We start from the raw sequence: 21058 nt of genomic DNA, 5'->3' as shown, positions 1-21058 counted from the left end.
AGTTGTTCTTTTTGCAATATTTATGTTTGAATGAATTTAATTTTTTTTACTATTCTATGAGATCTACGTTCGAATATTCAGTTTTGAGCTTTGAAACCTTGATTGGTATTATTCTATTCTTTTTCTTCTTCTTTTCGGTGCAATAACCGTTTAAATCAGGGCCTGTCTGAATCACTGATGTGCTTGGCTATCAGTGACTAATTGAACACCCATCCCAAGCGCCACAAATTAAACTTCAACGACTGGAAATGAAATATCTACAGAAAAAAAGAAAGCTCCATAACTTCACTGGTTTCTAGTTCTATAGCCGTTCTAGTTCTAGCGATGCATAACTTCAATTCAAAACCATACAACAGTACAGAGGGAAGGAGAAAGCTCCCTAAGCGAAGGAGGATCCGCTATCCCGCTAACAGATGGCGCCACCAGCTTTTATGCTATTTTTTATAACGCATGAGTCGTTCACCGTCTGCTAAACGAAGTCGTTTAGGTTTAGGTTGAAAGCTTGTGTGGTTTAGAACCCGTTTAGTGGTCGTTTAGTGGATTTATGGCACTTGGGATAGCAGGATTGTAAGTTCTACGTGTGGGGGGCATGCATGCTCCATACAGGTGTTGACAGACATTTTCTTAAGCTTTGCGAGTTGACGATTCTACCACTGGAAACTCAAGGTTTTGGTTTTCGATCGTCTACCAACCGTTTGGATCTGCTTTGTTTTATTTATTTGTTGCGTGCAACAAGCACATAGTTTTTGTCGGTTCGGGTTGTTGAGATTGTTTTCGGAGAGATGCGATCGCACACGATCGTACCCTAATAATGAATCAAAATTTAAAAAAAAACCAAGAGCAGATTGCATCCATATCAACGTTTCTCGATTTATTTTTTTGTACTATGAACCTATTGAACTCATTTGTCCATTTGTGACTCAAAATGGTACTGTGGAATTAATAAAATCAATTGAAAAGGTATCATGATTACCGCCATCTGTTGATGGATACTGTGACTTCCCCAGATTGTTTGATTCGTTTTTTTAGCTTTTTTAAACTCATACGATCATTACAAAAGCAAAATAAAGGAAGTCCCGTTCAAAATTATTCTCACCAATTACTTCCGGTAGTACCTGCCCAAACCGGAAATAAAATCCATAACGTTCTCTACCGCATTTTCCATCCACAGTTGTTACCATACACAGCTGTGCAAAAGTGGTTGTAATTTAACACCTTTCCCTTTCTTGACACCTCAAGTTCTAACTCGCAACCGGTTCGTGCGTGTAATCCGATATGATGCAATGGTATGCGATTGCTCGATTAAATTGTTATCATTCATCGTAATAAGAAAATGGAACGAAAGCATCCCAGTAGTTGGTGAATTAACACAATTAACAAGCCACCCCACCGGTGAGTGTACACGTGTGTACCAGCAAGCAAACCGATCCGCACCATCAGCGTGGCAGTCGTGGTGGCTGATGCTGTCCAGCACGTGGCACCAAAGGGAATGCGCTTAATGCGTGCCGACAAAAGGTGTCGACATACTTAGGCACACACACCGCGCACCACCGGAAAGCACTGATCGGCTGACTTCCGGCATACGAGTGGAATTTCACCCAGATTCGATTGCCCGCTGGTGCTTCGGGTGACAAATTCCTAGCACGCGCCACCTTTTCTTACCAAAACAAAAGGCATTTTCTTACGAATTTTTAACAAAAATATGACACACCCAGCAGAAACAGCAGAAAAAATGCTGACGAACCACCTGGTGCGTAGTGTGGCGCCACCGTGTAGCGCGTAATGTTCTAGCTCGATTATTAGCGCGCACACAGCGACAAAAAAGCCACTGCTTACCGTGGCACATTTTTTGGTGTGGAACGGGCGGAATAAAAAAACCATAACAAACGGAAGGAAAATCGCACCCCGCACGTGCCGTTTATGGTTACGCGCCTTTTCACAGTGAGGGCGGTACAACGAAGGGCGCTCCGGAGCTCTCTTGCGTACGACAAAACGCTTATGTTTCCATTTTTTAATTTATTTTACTTTATACTACACCACAGTCGGAGATAGTTCAATGCGCGGGGTTCACGAGCGGGGTGAGAAAGCACGATGTGCACGGATTTCATAATCGGTGATAAATTGAAAAATCAATGAACGCATTTAACCCTCCGCCTCCCCCGAAAGATCATGTAATGTTGGGCAAGGGTTTGGGCTGTGCATTTTCAAAGGGTAGGGAATGACGAGGCAAGAGGGAAATATAGAAAGAAAGAGCGAGAGACATTATGGTGGCAGGTGGTGGTGGTGCTACTGTAAGTGCCAAACGCAGGCTCTACCCTCTACCCCACGAACGCTGCTATACCCGTTCGTTTCGCACCGAAAACGATCGATCGATCGACCGCGAGTGAAGGTTCTCCGTAGTGCTGCTGGTCGTGTATGCATCGTGCATCGGGCCCTGAAGGTGGACGGTGCACGGGAGGGGAGGAATGTGAAGGGGGTTCCAGCCGGCAAGGTTGGAAAATTCATAGGCGAAAACGCATCGCCCACCGAAGCCCGGGCGACGACGATCGAGCGGACGCGCACACGGTTCGCTCAGTTGTTTACAAGATCGCGATAGAGCAGCACGCAACAGCTCTCGGACGGCTTTCACACACCGTGCGCGCCTTGTCCAACCGGGTAGGAAACTGGTAAATAGTAAACAGAAGAGCCGTGTGTCGTTGCACGAGTGTTTCGACAGCTTAGTGCGCTTTGCGGGTGTGCAGGTGTGTATTAAGAGGTGTACGCTGAACGTGGTAACGTGGAGAGTGCCAAAATAATAAACAACAAGCTGTAATTTTGTGTTTGTCGGGTGTGTATGTAATTGTGTAACTGTAGTGATATTAAAGTGTGAAAAAACGGAGTGGTGCTCATCATTGTGCTTGGATCGACCGTATCCTTGGAGGCTCCTCTTGTTCCCGTACCATCGGCGTGTGAGTGTAAGTGTAATATGGGAATAGAAACCGATCCTGTTCAGTTCAGTTTGACAGTCCATCAACAACAATGAAAAACGTGGACAGTATTATCACAGCCACCGCCGCACTCTGCCGATCAGCATCTTTTCTCCACAAGAAGGCTTCTTGGAGTTTTGTCTGTCTGTCTCGGCCCAAAAAAAAAGTGTAATATTAACGGTAACATTCGCCGCATATTTACACAGTCGGAAAGTGAAAACGAGAGCTTACGCGTTCCGTGTGTGAGCACGCAAACCGGCCACCACCACCGCTATCAGTGTACACGGTCGGTCGGTCGATTGGAGTACACATTGTAATGCCCGGCAAACCGGGGGGAAGAAGGTTAGCTTCCTGATCGTGGCCCGTTTTTCGCCCTTACACAGAAATGGCTTTATGTCTTTTTTTTTTGGCTCTGCTTTGTTTCATTCCGTTTTGCGTGCAACAAGAATGGAATTTTCAACAATTTTAGTAACACACGATCGTACACGATCGACCGCTAATAAAGCTTCCAATCGAACCTATTTACCAACTGAGCTTTACGGTGGGGGGGTTGGATTATAGCGAAACGGCGGTGTTTGCATCATCGTTACGGCTGACTGATGCGTCAGGAAATGTGTATCTAGGGGAAGCCCCTCATATGGGGCGGCGAGGGTCGACCCGGGTCGATCGGTTCGCAATGCGTGGGAGCACTTGTTTTGGGTTGTTTTTTTTTGCACACAAACACACAAAATAGACGATTAAATACATTTTTTTTTGCAACAAGTTTTGCATCATTTATGTGTGTAGGTGGGTAGGCGTGTGATTGACGCCTCCCGATGAGCTTAAAGAAGGAGCGTTAATCCGATTGCTCTTCAGGCACACGCGGCCCACGTGCACGAGGGGTGTTTTTGGTGGGGAAGAGATCATGCCAATTGGTGTCACCTTTAATCTCTGTGGCTGATGAGAATTGAATGGATACTACCTTGGAATGTTTAATTTATAATACAGCAGATCATCCTTGACCGATAACCGATTTTATTTGTTGAGCAATCGAATCAAATCTGATGCAAAAAAGACATACAAAATCCATTTTTAATCTGCTCCCCATTTCGGAATCCATTACAGATTGAAACATTATTTGCGAAAATTTAATGCTCCACGAAAGAATTGCTAATTGAGATATCTTCCCAATTACAAGGTTCGAGCTTGAGTTCAGTATTCCAGTCCATTTTGTACTTGTTCTGCAATGGCAATTGCAAATTGCGCCTCATCTTTACAACCGTCTGCGATCCAAATTACACACACACACACACACACACACACACACACACACACACACACACACACACACACACACACACACACACACACACACACAGTCAATCCAGTTATTAAATTGTTAAACAGACAGCAAAAAAACAGAAGTGGCCATGAACTGTTCACTGGGTCCTGTTCAACAAGCCGGAAGGCTCGATATACCTCTGCAACAAGTAGCACTAATGGAAGCAAACACAAAAAAACCACAACGATAACCACAACCACGGCAGAGAGTCCAGTTCGACGCAGAAGAAGTAATCGAGCATTGTGAGGAACCAATAGGGGGGAGAAGGGGTTTTTTGGGTTAAAAGTTGGTCTCGTTTAACCTTTTTTTTCTTCTTTGCCATTCGGTATTCCCACGTTCGGTGTTGCATCATTAGGCTTTTGATTTCCCGTTAGAATGTGGTAATCATATCTGAAATCACAGTGCCACAAATCAAAGGTTGACCTTCGCAGACGCTTCCTGATCGCAAGGCGTTTGAATGTGTCATGGTGAGTTGGTTGTTTGTTTGTTTGTTTTTTTTGCAGCACATGTGTGCCAATTATTTAATTCCGACCGAGCTACCAATGTGTACACATTGGGGGATTTTTTTTTTGGATAAAATGTCTGGTACTACAGCTATAAAATAGACCGGGACGGGCACAAATATGGAAATCAAACCAGTAAAGGATTGATTGTACAGGCAGCGATCTAATTTGCGATTCCAATAATCCCTAGTCCCAGCACAGACATCATCTCCGGTTCATTACCATGCGGAAAAGGGATTCCCCGCCTCTTCCCAGCCAAAGCACATGTGTGCTCGGGATCAAAAATCCAGTTAGCGCATAAGCAAGTAAACCGGTGCCTGATTTGTTGTTTGATTGGCTTAGGTACAGCCTGAAAACCGCCGTGCAGTGCGGCGGCACCAGACGCGGCGTCGTATCAAATGATAGGTTAGATTACGGCGGGGCAGTGTTAGGCCACGCGGTTGAAGTGTGTGGTATTTATTTCTTTCCCCTTTGTCAATCAATTAATTGGATGCTACCCGATCACGCTTACAAGCACGAGCTTGTTGGACCGGAACCGGTCCATCCCCGGGGGGATAGCCCTGACGTTGCATTTTTGGCATAAAACCATAGTCTCAGTCATTGCACGTGTAGCAAGGAGAGTTGGGAGAGAATGGGGCTTGATGGGAACAATTTATATTGTACTGTGAATGTACTATTAAACTTATTTAGTCATGCCTCAAACATATTAAAAAAAAAACAATAGAATCTGCGACAAAATGAAGAAAGATATCGATACAAATTCTTCATAAGATAAGCTTTAAATATGAATTTGTGATGCTTTCCGAGGCTCAACTTCAGTTTTTCGTTTTTGTTTTGCTCTTCTTGCACTATTGAAATGATAATAGCTTTGGAACCATTAGAGTTCACAATTATTGGAAAATGTTCCACAATTTTGTTCTATGCACTCAAAACTACAATAATCTTGTTGGAACAAACTCCTTTAAGTCTTGTTTTACCCCACAATGACGAGATTGCTTGGATTTTTCTACCGATCTGGTATGATCAATTGCTAAACGTTTCCGCAATGTCCCTGTCGGCGATCATTGGCAAATATCATAAGCAACCTTCCCAGCAACCTGAGATAATGGGATGGATGCTGCCTGTTTGCACGAACCGTTCCACGCTTCGCATATCCGGCAAAACAGAGGCGTTTGTGAGCAATAGAAACAATAGAATTGAATAATTGCACCTCACGATCGCTCGCCGATCATGAGATACCGCGGCTGATGCTACCGCGGTGCCAGTACCACAAACTCCACAGTGTTCAGTGTTTGAACCTCCAAATTCCAAATTCCTAAAACATGCTCTACGAAAGTTAATAAATCCGTTCAGCGCTTGTTTTTTTCTCTCTCTCTCTCTCCACTTCGAAAGCCCTTCAAAAGCGTTACAAATTTGCCCTTTTTTTCAACCAAATTGCACCACAAACCTGCAGTGCCTGCACGGTGGCGGGGCGGCACCGCTTAATAACGCCCCACACTACGGCTGACCTTCGGTGACGCTTTCGGAGACGCGCGCGCGCGCGCACGGGGTCGTAATTACTTTCTCAAAACTTCTCTCCACTACTGTGGACCGGTGCGCTGCCGTGACGCCCCTGTGGGCAAACGCGTCGGTCCGGCGGTTCCTCGGTGCGCAGGTTAAGTGTTTTTGTGTTTTTGGTTAGCGGCAAGGCGGACAAGGCACACCCCCCCCCCCCCCCCCAGGAGACAAGGTAAGGCCGCGCGGTGTCGCCTTACCTCGATCGGCAGGGCTATCTTAAGGTGGCAGACAGGCAGCCGGCAGGGCGCTTAATGGTTTGGTTTCGGAGCTGGGTGGGCAACGATGGGCATTTTATTAGTTGCGACATTATTATATTTTAATGATGATCGGTGTCAGACGAGTAAGAGGTGCAAAAGAGTAAGCTGCTACTGCACACATATCCATCAGACCAGACAAAAGGTGTGCAGCTGGAGAAGAAAAGCAATTAGAAGAAGAGCTAGGACCCCCGCCGGGGCGTCCTTTACCTCCTTTGTGCGGGTTGTGTGGATGATTTTGGACTTTCGCAATGATTTCACATGGTCATCGAAAGCATCAAAACAACAACAAAACCAATCCCTCCCTTAAAAAACACAGTAAACCCACACATCCAACAGATTGTAAAACTGTGAAAGTTCGCGAATCCATACCCGCCGCGGCGGTCTTAGCGTTGCCCCTGTGACGAACCGGCGACAAAGGATTCTCCTGCGTCACGTGCGCTCTGCCGATGTTGCGCTGCTTTGCAAGTGCGTACCGCGCCGGCAGTTTTATGGTCCCGCGCACGGTTCGTTGACCACAAGCAAGTTCGTCCGTAGGTTGTGCACCGTTTATGGGTACGCAAATTTTACCGCAGCACATGGTCTAGCCAAACGATTCATGTAATAGCGGCATTATATTCACACAAACCGAAACAAACACACGATGATTTGATGCATTTGATGCGGGGCAACAAGAAAAAAACCCCGCGTTTGGAGGATGGGAGTTTTTTTTGTTCTCCCTCCTCATTCGTACGTTTCTTTTGCGACAACGATCACAACCGGTCGTTACCGGTTTTTTACTGTAGCGAGCAGGGCACTGTGAAGCGTTAGTTGTAAACAAAAATTGTAAACAACTCGGCGGCATACCCGGTCACAGATTCGATCGTTAATTGGCACGCAAAATGATGCTTTGCTTTAACGCTCTTCTCTCTCTTTCTATCTCTCTCTCTCTCTCTCTCTCTCTCTCTCTCTCTCTCTCTCTCTTTCTCTATTTTTCATATTTGCCTTTCAACAAAACGGTCACGTGCGTGACGCTTTATCCAAAAAAAAAAAAACGCATCAGCACACTTGCGACCACGCTTCACGATCTTCAGGCGATCGTCGATCGTCGCAATCCGAAAGTTGTTTGCGCTAACAGGTAACCACCGACAGAGAAAAAGTACTCAGTTTGTGCTATTTGCATCCGTATCAGCTTTAGAAAAGGCAACATTTTGAAAGGCATTATGTTATTTTATTCATTTTTTTTTTAAATGAACAAATCGATCTTTGTCGATCGATCTTAGTTCGCTTTGTGTCTAGAACCAATCAAGATCCAATCTTTCCGACACAACCCACAACAACCACCAGTTGTTTGGAATGTCCACCGACGTTTGTTGCGGTTTTGTGGTCGAATTGGGGAATCCAGCCATGCCCCCCGGTTCTGCCCACAGGCGATGGGGGATCAATGAAGCGAAACCAACCACCTCTTACATTAGATGTGGAAGAAAAAAAAAACCGGCATCTCCAGCTTGTTTTTTGCTTCAAGCTGGGAAATTCCCTTCAAACTGGTTTCGCGTTTCTGGCTTGACCACCAACCCCCGGGCAGTAATCGGCAGATACACGATCGTTTGGTGGGAAATCTTTGCCCGTACGGTGCCGATCAGGTATAATGGGCAACCTTCATAGATTGCGATTTGATACCAATCTAGGGAGCAGTAGCGAATTTCTGCCACAGTAAGACCCATTCGTGGCATGACATTGATTTTGGCAACAAGATCACTGCCTCCGCCTCTACAAGGGGAGGTCTCTTACTGTGCATCTTGTTTTGCTTCCCGTACCATTTCCCATGATGCACCGCAATGGAATGTTGAAAATTGCTTCGAGCTACTGTTGGCACGTTGCCGCACACCGTCGTCATGTACGTTCCACCGCCACGCTGACAGACTCACCGATGCCTTGTGACAGATACGCGCGCACAGCCCAACTTTAGCACAACACAACGCGGGAACTGGTGGCACAGTAGCAGCCTGGAAGGAAGGAGCGGGAGCGAACAGGGGGGAGGAATGTTGCAAACAAAACACATCATCCATTCCATCAAACAATGCCGTACCATTGTGCAGCTGTAATGGCTTAGTGTGTGATTGTTTGCCTGCCCGGTGGAAGAATGTTAAACGTATTTGCAAATAATTGTGATCTTAGCTCGATCCGTTTGCACAAGGGGGAAGGGGGGATTCCCCTGCAAAAAGGAATTTGACCACATCCTGTGAGCAACAAAGTTTTGAGCCGTGCTGTGTGCAACACGGGCTGGGCCCCAATACAGCTGGCCATAGAGTCCGCGAGCCCGCCGGGAACCGTATTCACAATCATTAGCATTGATGGATTGGAAGGGTAGGAAAGCTTGCGTCCGATCAGCGAACCCGTCCATTACGGTGGCTTATCGTGGTAATTAATTACTGGCGAGAGTGTGTCGCCGATGCCAGTGATGCAGTTCCGGCAGACGGAAGGAAGCGAGTGAGTGTCCAGCTGCTGCACTTAATGAGAACCATTTTAACCAGCCGACCGGCCAAACACGTGCCGCCAGCGCCCACGCAGCGAGGCTGCGAGAGGTGAGACACGGCCGCGCTTGCCCGTGCGCACGAGTTTTGTCCCACGCTGGAAGCTTTCGGTTGGTACGGTGCACACTGGCACACTGTATATGCTTGGTTTACACGCTTCGTGGCGCACAGGGGGAAACCATTCCTGGGCAGGGCTGTCAAACACTGGACAGAGCAGAAGAGAGTTGGTGCGGAAGTGCGACCCGAATGGGAAATGGAAAAGCTTCACGCGCTCTTTACCTGTCAGTTCGTTTGAATTGTACTGTCTAGAGGAGAATATAAGTTAATGAGGATTTATGTTGTGCTTAGATGCTTAACGATATGCGTTTTTTTTTAATATTTAACGTTGAACGTCGATTATCCGGGGGCGCATTAACCGGCTGGTGACTTAATCGTGCGCATGAACTAGCCAGCTGTGCAATTGTGGCAAACATTTGTAGCGATTTTAAGATCTGTAGGAAAAAAGGGATGTAGATTTCTAGTGTGTAGTGAGCTTTACAATGAATTTTGTTTAGTAAGTGAATTTTAAAATGTTTATATGAAATTGACATTTTTCGGACAATTATCCGTGGAAATCGATTAACCGGCAATCGTCCAATCCCTAGCATCCCTGATAATCGGCGCTCTACTGTACTTAAAATATTTTTTAAAAGATTTTCTCTCTCTCTCTCTCTCTCTCTATCTCTCTCTCACTTACTCTATCTTTGACTCTTCTTTTTATCTATCGGAATTTTTATTTCTCTGGATCTCTTTAGCTTTCAATTTAGTTTCCTTAAACTTTATCTCCATATTTTAGATAACAAATCCTACATAAGTAAATAATACTGAATAACGTTTGGGGAGGACCATTTTGACGTAACTTTTAGCTTATGTGTGAACGTTGAAATCTTGTTTTTATAAGACAATACTACTTGTTTGTAGCAAAAATTCTTCTTCTTCTTCTTCTTCTTCTTCTTCTTCTTCTTCTTCTTCTTTTTGGCTCAACAACCGTTGTCGGTTAACCGTAGAGTTGGCAACCAAATTTACACACGTAAGTTGGCAACCGGCATACCCGGGTATTCCACACGTTTTGATGCAAAAAAATTACGATTTTCATAGGTAAACAATGCTTTCTATATTTTAATGCTGTAAGCAAGTAATGCCGACCATATATTCTCTTCAATTTCATTTATTCATTTAGTTTATTCATTTTATTATAAAAATAACGGTCAAATTGAAATTTGGAATCGCTTGAATTTGACTCGAAAATAAGCACAATACGAAAAGAGGAAGAAGAGAAACGTCATTCTCCATACAAAATGTATAGAATACCCGGGTATGCTGGTTGCCAACTTACGTGGTAAAGTTAAAAAAAAATTAAAATAAAATACTTACAGGCTGTTTAAAATTACTACTTATGCACCAAAAAATCATAAATTAAAAGTTGGGAAGCTACGGAAAATTTCAAGTCAATAAAAGCAATGAATCAAAAGTTATTGCAGTTCGAAGTTGAAAAAAATACCCGGGTATCCGGTTGCCAACTTAAAGGTTAAGGCCTGCCTCTGTACCACTTATGAGGTTGGCTTTCAATGACTTTTGCATTACCCCTCATAGTAGGATAGTCAGTCCTACGGCATGTTGTTAAGTCGTACGAGTTGACGACTGTACCATGAGACCGGCCTGAGCAAAAATTCTACAGCTTTCTATTATTCATGCTTAACTTTCATCTTTCAAAAGTAAAAACCTTAAATTTTGATGAAATCATTTAACAAATAGTTATTTTAATCTTTCGTTAGTTGTCAAGAGACACTTTGTAGGATCGCGAGCGCCTTGGGCCGTAGTTTGGAGTCCCTAGGTCGAAACCAATACAATGAAAGCCTTGACGATTTAAAATAAAAACCCATAAAAATGATGCAGAAAAACAATTATGCAATCAAAGAACTTGTAATAGAAAAGAGGATTTGGGTTATGTAGTTTATACTTTTACTTTGTCATTAAGGTGGCATTACTCTGTCAAAGAAAAATGTTGGAATGTATTTAATTCATTAGTCTTCATTAGAGTTTGACACCACTGAACCGAAGAGTGCGATTGATCGATCGATCTTTTTGCGTTGGGTCGTTTTTAAATTGTCATCCGCACGGTTGGTGCACACCAAACCAGCTGGAACTAGCTGTAACCAGCTATGCTTCGACGAACGTGTGTGTGATTTTTTTTTGTGCTGTTTTCGGTTGTCTCACGATGATGTTTACAAAACCTGTCCCCTAAAGCGAGGTCCACGGTCAGGTTCAGTGGCTATCGTCGAAAGGGACAAACCCAAAAAAAACGCACAGGATGTGTACAACCGAATGCATCGCATTGCATCAGCGGCTAGCTGCTGTACGCTGGGATGCATTTGAGCTAGCAGCTCACCCCGCTTAGGACGCTGCACGATAACGAGCAACCAGTTGGCGACCGCAGTCGCAGCACAGCATACGGTTGTATAAGCGCGCTCCGTTACATGATCGTGCGCGCATAGAAGTTGCTTTATTATGGGCACGACTACCATGCACCGTGCGTCCCAATTGAGATCGATGTCATTTCCTTACCATCGGCACTGCGCGTAGCACTGTCTCACTAAAGCTTAGATTTGCAATGGCTAGCGCACACGTCCCAGCAAGCCTTCAACCTCCGCTGGTGATGCTCGCGGCGCTCGAGCGATAGATTTTTCCAAGAACCGGCACACAATCAATTATATCCGATTAATTGGCATCAATCGGGCCACTGCATTGCATCACCCAAATTGCCGTTCTGGTGATGGTGATGGTTTGCTGTTGAGCTCAATGTTTGTGTTTTTGCAGAGTGTAGCATCGGGCACGACTGTGCTGCCATCTGTGCTGCATTAGGCACCGATCACCTTACATGCCGCGGCTACCAAACGAGCAGCGCGCCCGGTTCTGTTTGCCCATTAAGCATAATTATATTCATCGCCAAACTGGTGGCTTCAGCCGATGTTCAATGTTTCAATGTTTGCAAAGTATACCTCCAGACCTCCAGGTGCCACCCTCGTCTCGTCCGTTTACGATATACCCACTCCTCGTGTGTAAGTGTTATTGTTAGGTTTTACAGACGTTACAAAGGTCGAACGGTTGAAAATGGCGCACCGTGGTGCGTTCAATAGCGCTCTCCCCGCTCATCAACAATGTCAATGTGAATGATCGTAAGAAAACAAAACAAAACACAAACACACACGCACAGAGTGCATCCCATGCACAACAGCCACGAGTTCACGAGACGCACGGCGTTGCATTGGCGCTGACGCCGCGGCCACGTTTTTCCATTCTTGGCTGTGCGTAAATCTTGCCTCCCTTCCCCCTGCCCTTCCAACTCGCTTTACGCGCTAACCTTCGCGTGTACAATGGCTTCTGGCAGTCTACACACATTCCACAATGCACTGCGTTTAGCATCACCTCCACGGCACTGATGCTGCGGTGCGGTGCGTGTAGAACGGAGGAGAACGAGGAGAGAAGGTACGCAAACAAGATCGCGAATGGGTTGTTTCCTTTTTCGCTGCCCGCAACGGAACTGACAAAATCGATCACCCAACCAACCTACCCCCCCCCCCCCCCCCCGGCCCAGCGCACAACTCATCTCGGCAGCGCATCTTGCTACGCTCCGACTTTAGGCAACCGGTTCCGATGCAAATGGGCAGTGAGCAGGCGACGAACCCCGGGCAAAATAACAGGAAACAGACAAAACAGGACAACGCGCAGCAGGCCCCGGCGGTGATAAACGCGAACGAGATCGGTCCCGCCAACAACAAAAAAGATCAATGAACGATGCAAATATGTGCGCGTGCTCCGTTACGGCGGGCGCTTTCGGTTTGATAGCGGTTCGAGTGCGTTTATTGAAGTCGTTCTCGGAAGATCCTTGACTTTGCGATTGTTGGCCGGTTAGTGATCGGGGAGGGTGTGTGTGTGTGTGATAGAACGTTCCGGGATGGGTTTGAGAAAACACGCTTTTTGGTGACAACGTTTTATTGCCCCTTTTTGCGGGGGGGAGGCTTGTTTCGTTTGAAGGTTCGTGGCTTGGTTTTATTGCGAATTTAGAGAAATGCCGTTATGCTCTTAAAATACCAAATTTAAATTCGGAAGCGGTGGAAGCGAATCGTTGGCTTGGGAAGGTCGTTCGTTTTATGGTTTTATGGAGATGTCATGCAGCTAGTGAATTAGCTCGTGCCATTTCTGATGTTTCCCCTTTGGGGACAACGAGCTGAAGCGATCTAGATGGTAAATTGACGGAATTTTGCAGTCGCAAACGTAGATGTAGATGATGAAATTTAATGCCCTGCTTCTGCACAGCAGGATCTACCAGCCACACAACACCACCCCGTGTGACATATGAACAATGCAAATTGTGGAATAATTTGCTCGCGTCATCTATCGCTTCACTGTGACCGAACGCCCTTTTTTCTCACGAAACTCCTGACGTGTTCTAACCCACCGACGCGTTCACCTTGCCCTAGAACGGGTCACGAAGGTAAAGAAAGAAGGGGGAAAAAAATAAACAAACCAACCTGCCTTCCCCGGAGAGTGTGTCCGGCCGTGCCGCCCGAAGCATTAATAATCAATTTGTTCCGGTACGCTAATGGGAATGCCACCCACCAGCCAACCAGCCAGCCAGCCATCCAGACTAGATCGTGCCACGAAAAGGGGCTTTTAGTCACCCTCGACAGCGGCGGGAGTGGCCATTCCCGGACACATTCTACACCCTTGAAAGCTTTGTTTGCACCACAAAGGGAGGATTTGCTGCACACATTGGCCTGTCAAAAGCGTTCCCACATGTGTGTGTGTGTGTGTGTTTGTGCCCTGCATTGGACGGCTCGGGATAGGTGCAGGGCTAGCTATGCAAATCTGCGCTCTTTCGTCATCCGATCCGGTCCAGACCCGGTGCTTTATTGGCTCGGTGTGGTGCAAATACGCGCCCGGTGTGTTGATTTATGGGCATGATCGGGATGGATTGTTTGCTGGCGAGTTTCCACCGGCTTGCGACAGCAGCCCCCCTGCGCACCTCAGCAGACTGACGGTCACGATCATCGATACCGGCCACCGGTAAGCGCGTGTCCGGTTGAATCGATTTGCATAAAATGTGTACCAAACGCGTGGTTGCACGCGACGACAAATGTGCCTGTAGCGGGGCATACTCCGTAGGTGGGTTTTTTTTGTTACGATAGGTGGTTGGGTGATCACACTCACTCAAACACTCTGCCAGCGGTTCGGGAAGAAAGACACCTCCAGGTTTTTTGGTTTTTTTTTTGTTGCTGTCGGGAGAAGTTATCAATGAGCTATGCCGCTCTCTGGAGAGGGAACTTGACCACCAGCAGGAAGCGTTTCGCGTGTGCGCGTACCGAAGACTGAAAACCCCCGTCCCGCCTGAAAACCGGTTCCCTGGGGGTTTTGGGTGAAGGGTCATCGCGTAAGCGGGGCGCGGCAAGCAAGACAGCCGGTCCCGTAGAAGTGAACCGTGCCGCAAGTCGGGTCGAAACTGGAACGGACCGGATCATTCCAACGGCGTGCGGATGGACCCGCCGGCCGGCAGATGAGCGCCAGGGCTGCGTTGGAAAGCGTTGATCTCACGCTACCTTTCGGGGCGTAGGCGTGCAGACAAAAGGGGGGTTGTAAACCAGGGGACGACAGAGGTGATGTACGCGATCGTAAACGATCGTGGAAGTAACTCAAGGGCGCTTGCGCTGATCGTGTCCTTTCCGAGAAAGGGGGAGTGACGAAGTGAAGCTTGCCAAACCACGCACACACACACATGCATGCTTCTTACCGTGCACACTGTCACATTTCAGGGTGTAGTGGTGTAAGCTGTTCAAAAACCGTTTCGCTTTGGGGATGATGGCCACGAAAACGTGCGTCGATGGAGCCGCCTGGTGGAATGGAAATGAAATGTTTATTTGTTTTTTGTTTTTTTGCTTCCATGCAGAGAAGAAAAGCCAAAGCCGGTAAAAACCCAATAAAGAAGCTTTTTTAATGCCTTTGTTTTTGGGTTGCGGGATGAAACCCAAATAACACAATAAGCGTCACAAACTGGTTCCTTGCCTTCGCGTTCAGTATGATCGGTGAGAACTGTTTTTTTTTCTTCTTCTATTGACATAACAAGGTCACCCCAAAAGGGAGGGGTGCACAACTTCACATTTCGTATCACCCGCACGGTAGCCTCGATCGTCAAGATGCTTCTAGAACGATCGTGTGATGTAGTACACCACTTTTTTGTTTTGTTTTTGCTCGGCCCTCTCTTTGTTCGGAGCGGCTGTGGTTCCGCCTTCGATGCAAAACGCTATCGATCGAGGGCGATCGAAGGAGAGTGTTTAGAATCTGTGGGAGAAAAATCACCGTTAAATTCAATTAAACCCCGTTTTCGTGATCGGAGCCGCGTGAAGGGCGGGTAAAGCCTTTCACACCGTGTCGGGGCAGCGCTTGATGTTGGTAGATAATCAAAGGGTTTACATTGCTATCGTACTATCGTATGCCTATCTCACGGAACGATCACACAATTGATCGGTATGGGGCGGTAGTTTTCCGGCTACAGCCCGGCTGCAATGCACTGGGGCGATTGTTTTTCACCGATTAGCATCTACGCGGTGATAGCAGACTGAAGCCATTTTGATTGATGTAGATCGTTGATCGTTGGTTTTGCTCGTGTCTTTGCAAAACAAGCAAATTAAATCTAAAGGATGAGCTTTCATAATTCATCAAAAAATGCGTTCATTTTTAAAAAGCGCGCACACACACATACAAAGGAATGGTATTAAACCTAACTGAAAGCTGAAACATGAAACCTGATCTCCTAAACACACATACACATATACAGAAACAGTGTTGAGAAAGGTCTGCGCCCGTTCCAGGTGCCCTGTGATTCAGCGGGATTTTCAGCAAACGGTAACAAACATGCCTTCTACCCTACCGAGAGAAGCAGAGAGAGAGAGAGAAAGATAGAGAGAGAGAGACAGAGAGAGAAAGAGAGAGAGAGAGAGAGCTCAACAGAGAGGGAGACAGCGACACATTTAAGCTCTTGATCGTACGATTCGTACGATCACAACCGTTTCCACTGCCATCACGGAAAGGCTGCGGCGTCCCTACTAGCTTCAAATACTCACATTCTTGTTGGGCCACGCGTGCGTTCCGTGTCCGGCGAATTGCGAATTTGCCCTCACCGCAACGGCACGCTTACGTCAGTCAGTACCCGCATCAACGCACTTCGCCAACCGTCTGGCTGAGCTCCTGGCGTTCCGTGATTCAGACGGTAATCAAGTGTACAATTTGGTTCCGACAATAAATCCGAGCCCAATCAAATTAAGCTCTGCTCATAGAACCGAACAGCTGGCGAACTTCCGACACTACCAGTGCGTCATTCAAACCCAGTGCGTAACGCCTGCCTGGGCGTGAGGCGTGTGAAAAAACAGGCACGTTTGTTAACGTGTTAGCATGTTTCACGGTAAGTCGCTAAGTGTCACTAACAATGCCACAAGCCAATCAGTGAGGTAAACTGTGCGTGATAACGGTCCGTGTCCGTGATGATGAGTGAGCAAAGGGACATCGGGAAGGGAGTAATTATGTCAATAATTTACGCTCATGATTGAGCGATCAGTTTAATTCGAAGTTTTTGATCACTTCTTTAACAAATGGTGCGTGTTCTGTGTGTGTGTGTGCGTGTGGGGTGTTGTTTTGTTGATCCGATCGTGGGAAATGGTGATGATGATTTACCGAAGCCAACAACGGTAGCAAATGATGTAAATTGGTGTGCCCATGCACCCACCCCCGTGCTGTGTTTGCCGAAAAGCTGATCGTTGTTTACTCAAAAAGAAGCGTGATACACTTATCAGCCGGGACGCAGGATCCTTGTTACCTTGACGGCTTGCTGGAATGGCCCAGGTGTCGATCGACACAAAGCAAAGCAATAGTGTGGTTTTAGCAAATAGAACAACAACAACAGATCAATATATCATCTACGTCTTTTGCGGAAGAAAACATGAATTTGCAACCGTGTCCCACCCGAAAAAAAAAAACAAACCTCCACACACACACACACTAAATTTGCCTAACGAATTCATATCCTCCGCGGTTGTGAACCACCGCGTGCCTTTGCTGCGCGGCGCGCCTGTTTGTGGCCGCCGCACATAAAACTCGCTCCGTCGGTCCGCAAACGGTTCATTCGTCGGCAGCGGTCACGGTTGTGCGGATCGTACTGTTGCGTCCAATCTTTTTGTTGATTCGGTTTTCTCCTCCGCTCCTCCCCCCGTTTGCAGGTGACAACGGTTGCCGGCTGGTAAGCATGAAGACGCAAATCCACACGCAGCTCGGTGCGCCGCCGCACGATGGGTCGTACGATAACGAGGCGCTCAGCTGCTCCACGATCGACATAACTGCGCCGAACAGCGGCGAACCGCACGGTGGTTTACGCGGCTCGAACGAGTTCATACGTAAGTTACCCAGTTGCTGCCAAAAGTTACTGCTCGGGAGTGCAAAGTACTGATCAAGCTGTTATTTTTATGATTTTTTGTTCTTTGCCATTGTGCTGCCAACAGTGTCCGACAGTGGGAAGAAGGTGACGGGCGATGATCAGACGGGCCAGCTGAACATGTGGCTGCAGCGCAAGGCCCGGAGTGCGTTCTCGGAGAAGATGATTAAAAAACGGCTGCCCATCCTACGGTGGCTACCGCAGTAAGTACCCGTGAATACCCGGTCCCGGGTCGGTTGAACCTGTTCCCGAGACGGTCGTAAATTCAAAAAGAAACAGGTTGTCTGTAACCAATGCCCTTCTCTCTCCCTCTCTCTTTCTCTCTCCCTTCACAGGTACAACTCCACCGACGCGATCGGGGATTTAGTGGCGGGAATAACCGTCGGCCTGACGGTAATACCCCAAGCGCTTGCCTACGCCGGTATTGCCGGGCTTCCCGCTGCGGTTAGTATTCGCTACGGCTACCCCAAAATCCACCGTCACATGTTTCTCTCTATCTAATCATATATGCTTCTTTTCATTACAGTACGGACTGTACGGCTCGTTCCTCGGGTGCATCGTGTACATCGTGTTCGGCAGCTGCAAGGATGTGCCGATGGGACCGACCGCCATCGCCTCGCTGCTCACCTTCCAGACGGCGGGCGGCAACGTGGGCAAAGCCATCCTGCTCTGCTTCCTGTCCGGCGTGGTCGAGCTGCTGATGGGGCTGCTCGGGCTGGGCTTTCTGGTGGACTTTGTGTCCGGCCCAGTCTCGTCCGGCTTTACCTCGGCCGTGTCGCTGATCATCGTTACCTCGCAGGTGAAGGATGTGCTGGGCATTAGCGCCAAGGGCACCACGTTCATCGAGATTTGGCGCAACATCTTCAACGATATCCACAACGTGCAGGTGTGGGACACGTTCCTCGGGCTGACCTGTATTGCGGTGCTGCTGATCATGCGAGTAAGTGCCGGTTTGCTTTCGGGAGCTCTCTTGGGAGTGCCTGTAACTAAACTCCGGTTTTTCCATCCTGCTCCCCTACAGATCATTGCCGGACTGAAGGTGGGACCGCCAGACGATGAGCTCAAGTCAAAGAACCATCGCATCATCAACAAACTGATGTGGCTGATCGGGACGTCGCGCAACGCGATCCTGGTGGTGGTGTGCGGTGCCATCGGCTATTCGTTCCAGTCGTCCGCCGTCGCACCGTTCAAGCTGATCGGCGACATTCCGCCGGGGCTGCCCTCGCTAAAGGCACCGCCGTTTTCGCTCACCGCGAACGAAACGATGAGCGGGACGGAGGAGTCCTTCATGGAGATGGTGTCCAGCCTCGGTTCGGGACTGATCGTTGTGCCGCTGATCGCGCTGATGGAGAACATTGCGATCTGCAAAGCGTTCTGTAAGTGTATGGGGATATTGCGATCCTACAAAAAACGGCATTTATTTATCCTTTTTGTTCTACCGTTTGTGCAGCAAATGGAAAGCCGGTCGACGCGACCCAGGAACTGATCGCCATCGGGCTTGCCAACATTGCCAACTCGTTCGTGCAGGGCTTCCCCGGTACGGGGTCGTTAAGCCGCAGTGCCGTGAACAATGCTTCCGGCGTGCGCACACCGTTGGGCAACATCTACACGATGGCACTGGTCGTGCTGTCGCTGCTGTTCTTCACGCCCTACTTCTCCTACATTCCGAAGGCGTCCCTAGCGGCCGTCATCATTGCGGCCGTTGTATTTATGGTGGAGGTTAAGGTTGTGAAGCCCATGTGGAGGACCAAAAGTAAGTGAAGATGGGTTTAAAATTAGTCGCGAAAGAAATCATGTGCTCAATCTTTGCTTTCGCTGTTTAATTTTGCAGAGAGTGATCTAATTCCCGGGCTGGGAACGTTCATTGCTTGCCTGGCCCTGCCGCTGGAGATGGGCATCCTGTTCGGCGTGGGGCTGAACGTGGTGTTCATACTGTATCACGCCGCCCGACCAAAGATTTCCGTCGAACGACTAACGGTGAGTGGCGTAACATTCTTCCCCCTTACAGCAAGTGCATTTTTGATTCCAATAACGCTGATGCATTGCGCTTCCCTTCCACCCATTCCAGAGCCCGGGTGGTGCCGAGTATTTAATTATCACGCCCGATCGCTGCCTGATCTTCCCCTCGGTCGACTACGTCCGCAATCTGGTGACGAAGCAATCCATCCGCCAGTCGCTGCCGGTCGTAATCGACTGTTCGCACGTGTACGGTGCCGACTTTACTGCCGCCACGGTGATCGACAGCATAACGCAAGACTTTGCGCGGCGCGATCAGCCATTGTTTTTCTACAACCTGAAGCCGAGCGTGTGCGCCATTTTCGAGGGACTGTCACCGGCCGACTTTGTCGTGTACTACCGGGAGGAGCATTTGGACGATCTGCTCAAGCAGCGCGCCTACAAACCAAAGGAAGTGATTAGCGCCTAATGTGCCTTCGTGCGCCAACGGAGGGGGGAGGATGCCGGACGATAGCGAAAGCGGGTCTAGAAGTTGGGAGAGGGGGGGGGGGTTCATTATTGTTGTCCAACTATTTTGAGAACAGTATTAAGCAAAGCGAAACGAAAGCAAAAGTGCCAGATGATTTACCAAGGCGTGGCGCTGCCGCGCGCCTGTCCAGCCAGACGATTGGATTGGAAACTATGTTCGACTTGTGGTGCCGACACGCGTTCGAGGAGCTCAAAAGTACGGAGCGGAGCGCACGGCGGTCCCAACGGGTTTGAGGTGATTCAACGAATGTATAGCTCCTACGATGTAGGTATTATTATTATTTAAAACAATCAGAAATACGGGCACACGCGTGCGAGCGGAAGGAGCGTTTACATTATTATTATTTAATTATTAGTAACACGAACATGTTCCACGATTGGTTAGAGCTTAGCGAGTAAGGGCACACATGTTTTAGTATGGCCTAATAATGTAAAACAAAACAAAAAACACCATTGGCATCCCGACGAATATGAGTACTTAAGTACCGAACATTAGAGGTATTTTGTTCTACGAATCTGAACACTAATAAAATGATCCAATAGAAAATGGATAGGGGTTTGTGTTTATTTGGTTTTTTCACTATTTTAATGGTAAATTCTATTTTTTTATTGGTAGCTGTGCCGGTTTCCGCAAGACCGGCTGTGCATCCGCGGAAATATTGTGCGTAAGTGTTAAAATATATATTTGATCCAGCCTTGAACTGATTTAGGCCTTAGTTCTAAGAAGAAAACAAAGAGAAAGAATGCGATTTCCACGTAAAATGTATTCAAATGAGGACATTGAGTGTAAATATTATAACGTTCTTCAAACAAATTTAAATGCGAAATATTTCAGTCATGAAATATTTCAACGTTGTGTTTGGAAGATTCAATTTTTAACATTTGAACCACTTTTATATTAAATAAGCTTGCAAAAAATAAGTTGTTACATGATTTCATAAA

At 47.3% G+C, this 21058-nt stretch overlaps 1 protein-coding gene across 1 annotated transcript; it reads left to right on the top strand.

The window, feature by feature from the left end:
- Positions 1 to 16491: 16491 nt before the first annotated feature.
- LOC1273637 (sodium-independent sulfate anion transporter) lies at positions 16492 to 20667 on the top strand. Its single transcript, XM_312638.6, has 9 exons — positions 16492 to 16609; positions 17421 to 17594; positions 17700 to 17835; positions 17968 to 18076; positions 18159 to 18572; positions 18654 to 19008; positions 19083 to 19385; positions 19464 to 19609; positions 19701 to 20667. Exons 1-9 carry the CDS (start codon positions 16600 to 16602, stop codon positions 20055 to 20057), a joined length of 2004 nt encoding a protein of 667 aa, XP_312638.6. The 5' UTR covers positions 16492 to 16599; the 3' UTR covers positions 20058 to 20667.
- Positions 20668 to 21058: the final 391 nt, after the last annotated feature.

This window comes from Anopheles gambiae, chromosome 2 (assembly GCF_943734735.2).
Source record: "Anopheles gambiae chromosome 2, idAnoGambNW_F1_1, whole genome shotgun sequence".
In the NCBI taxonomy this organism is placed as follows: domain Eukaryota; kingdom Metazoa; phylum Arthropoda; class Insecta; order Diptera; family Culicidae; genus Anopheles; species Anopheles gambiae.
This window is presented reverse-complemented; position numbering and strand designations above follow the sequence as displayed.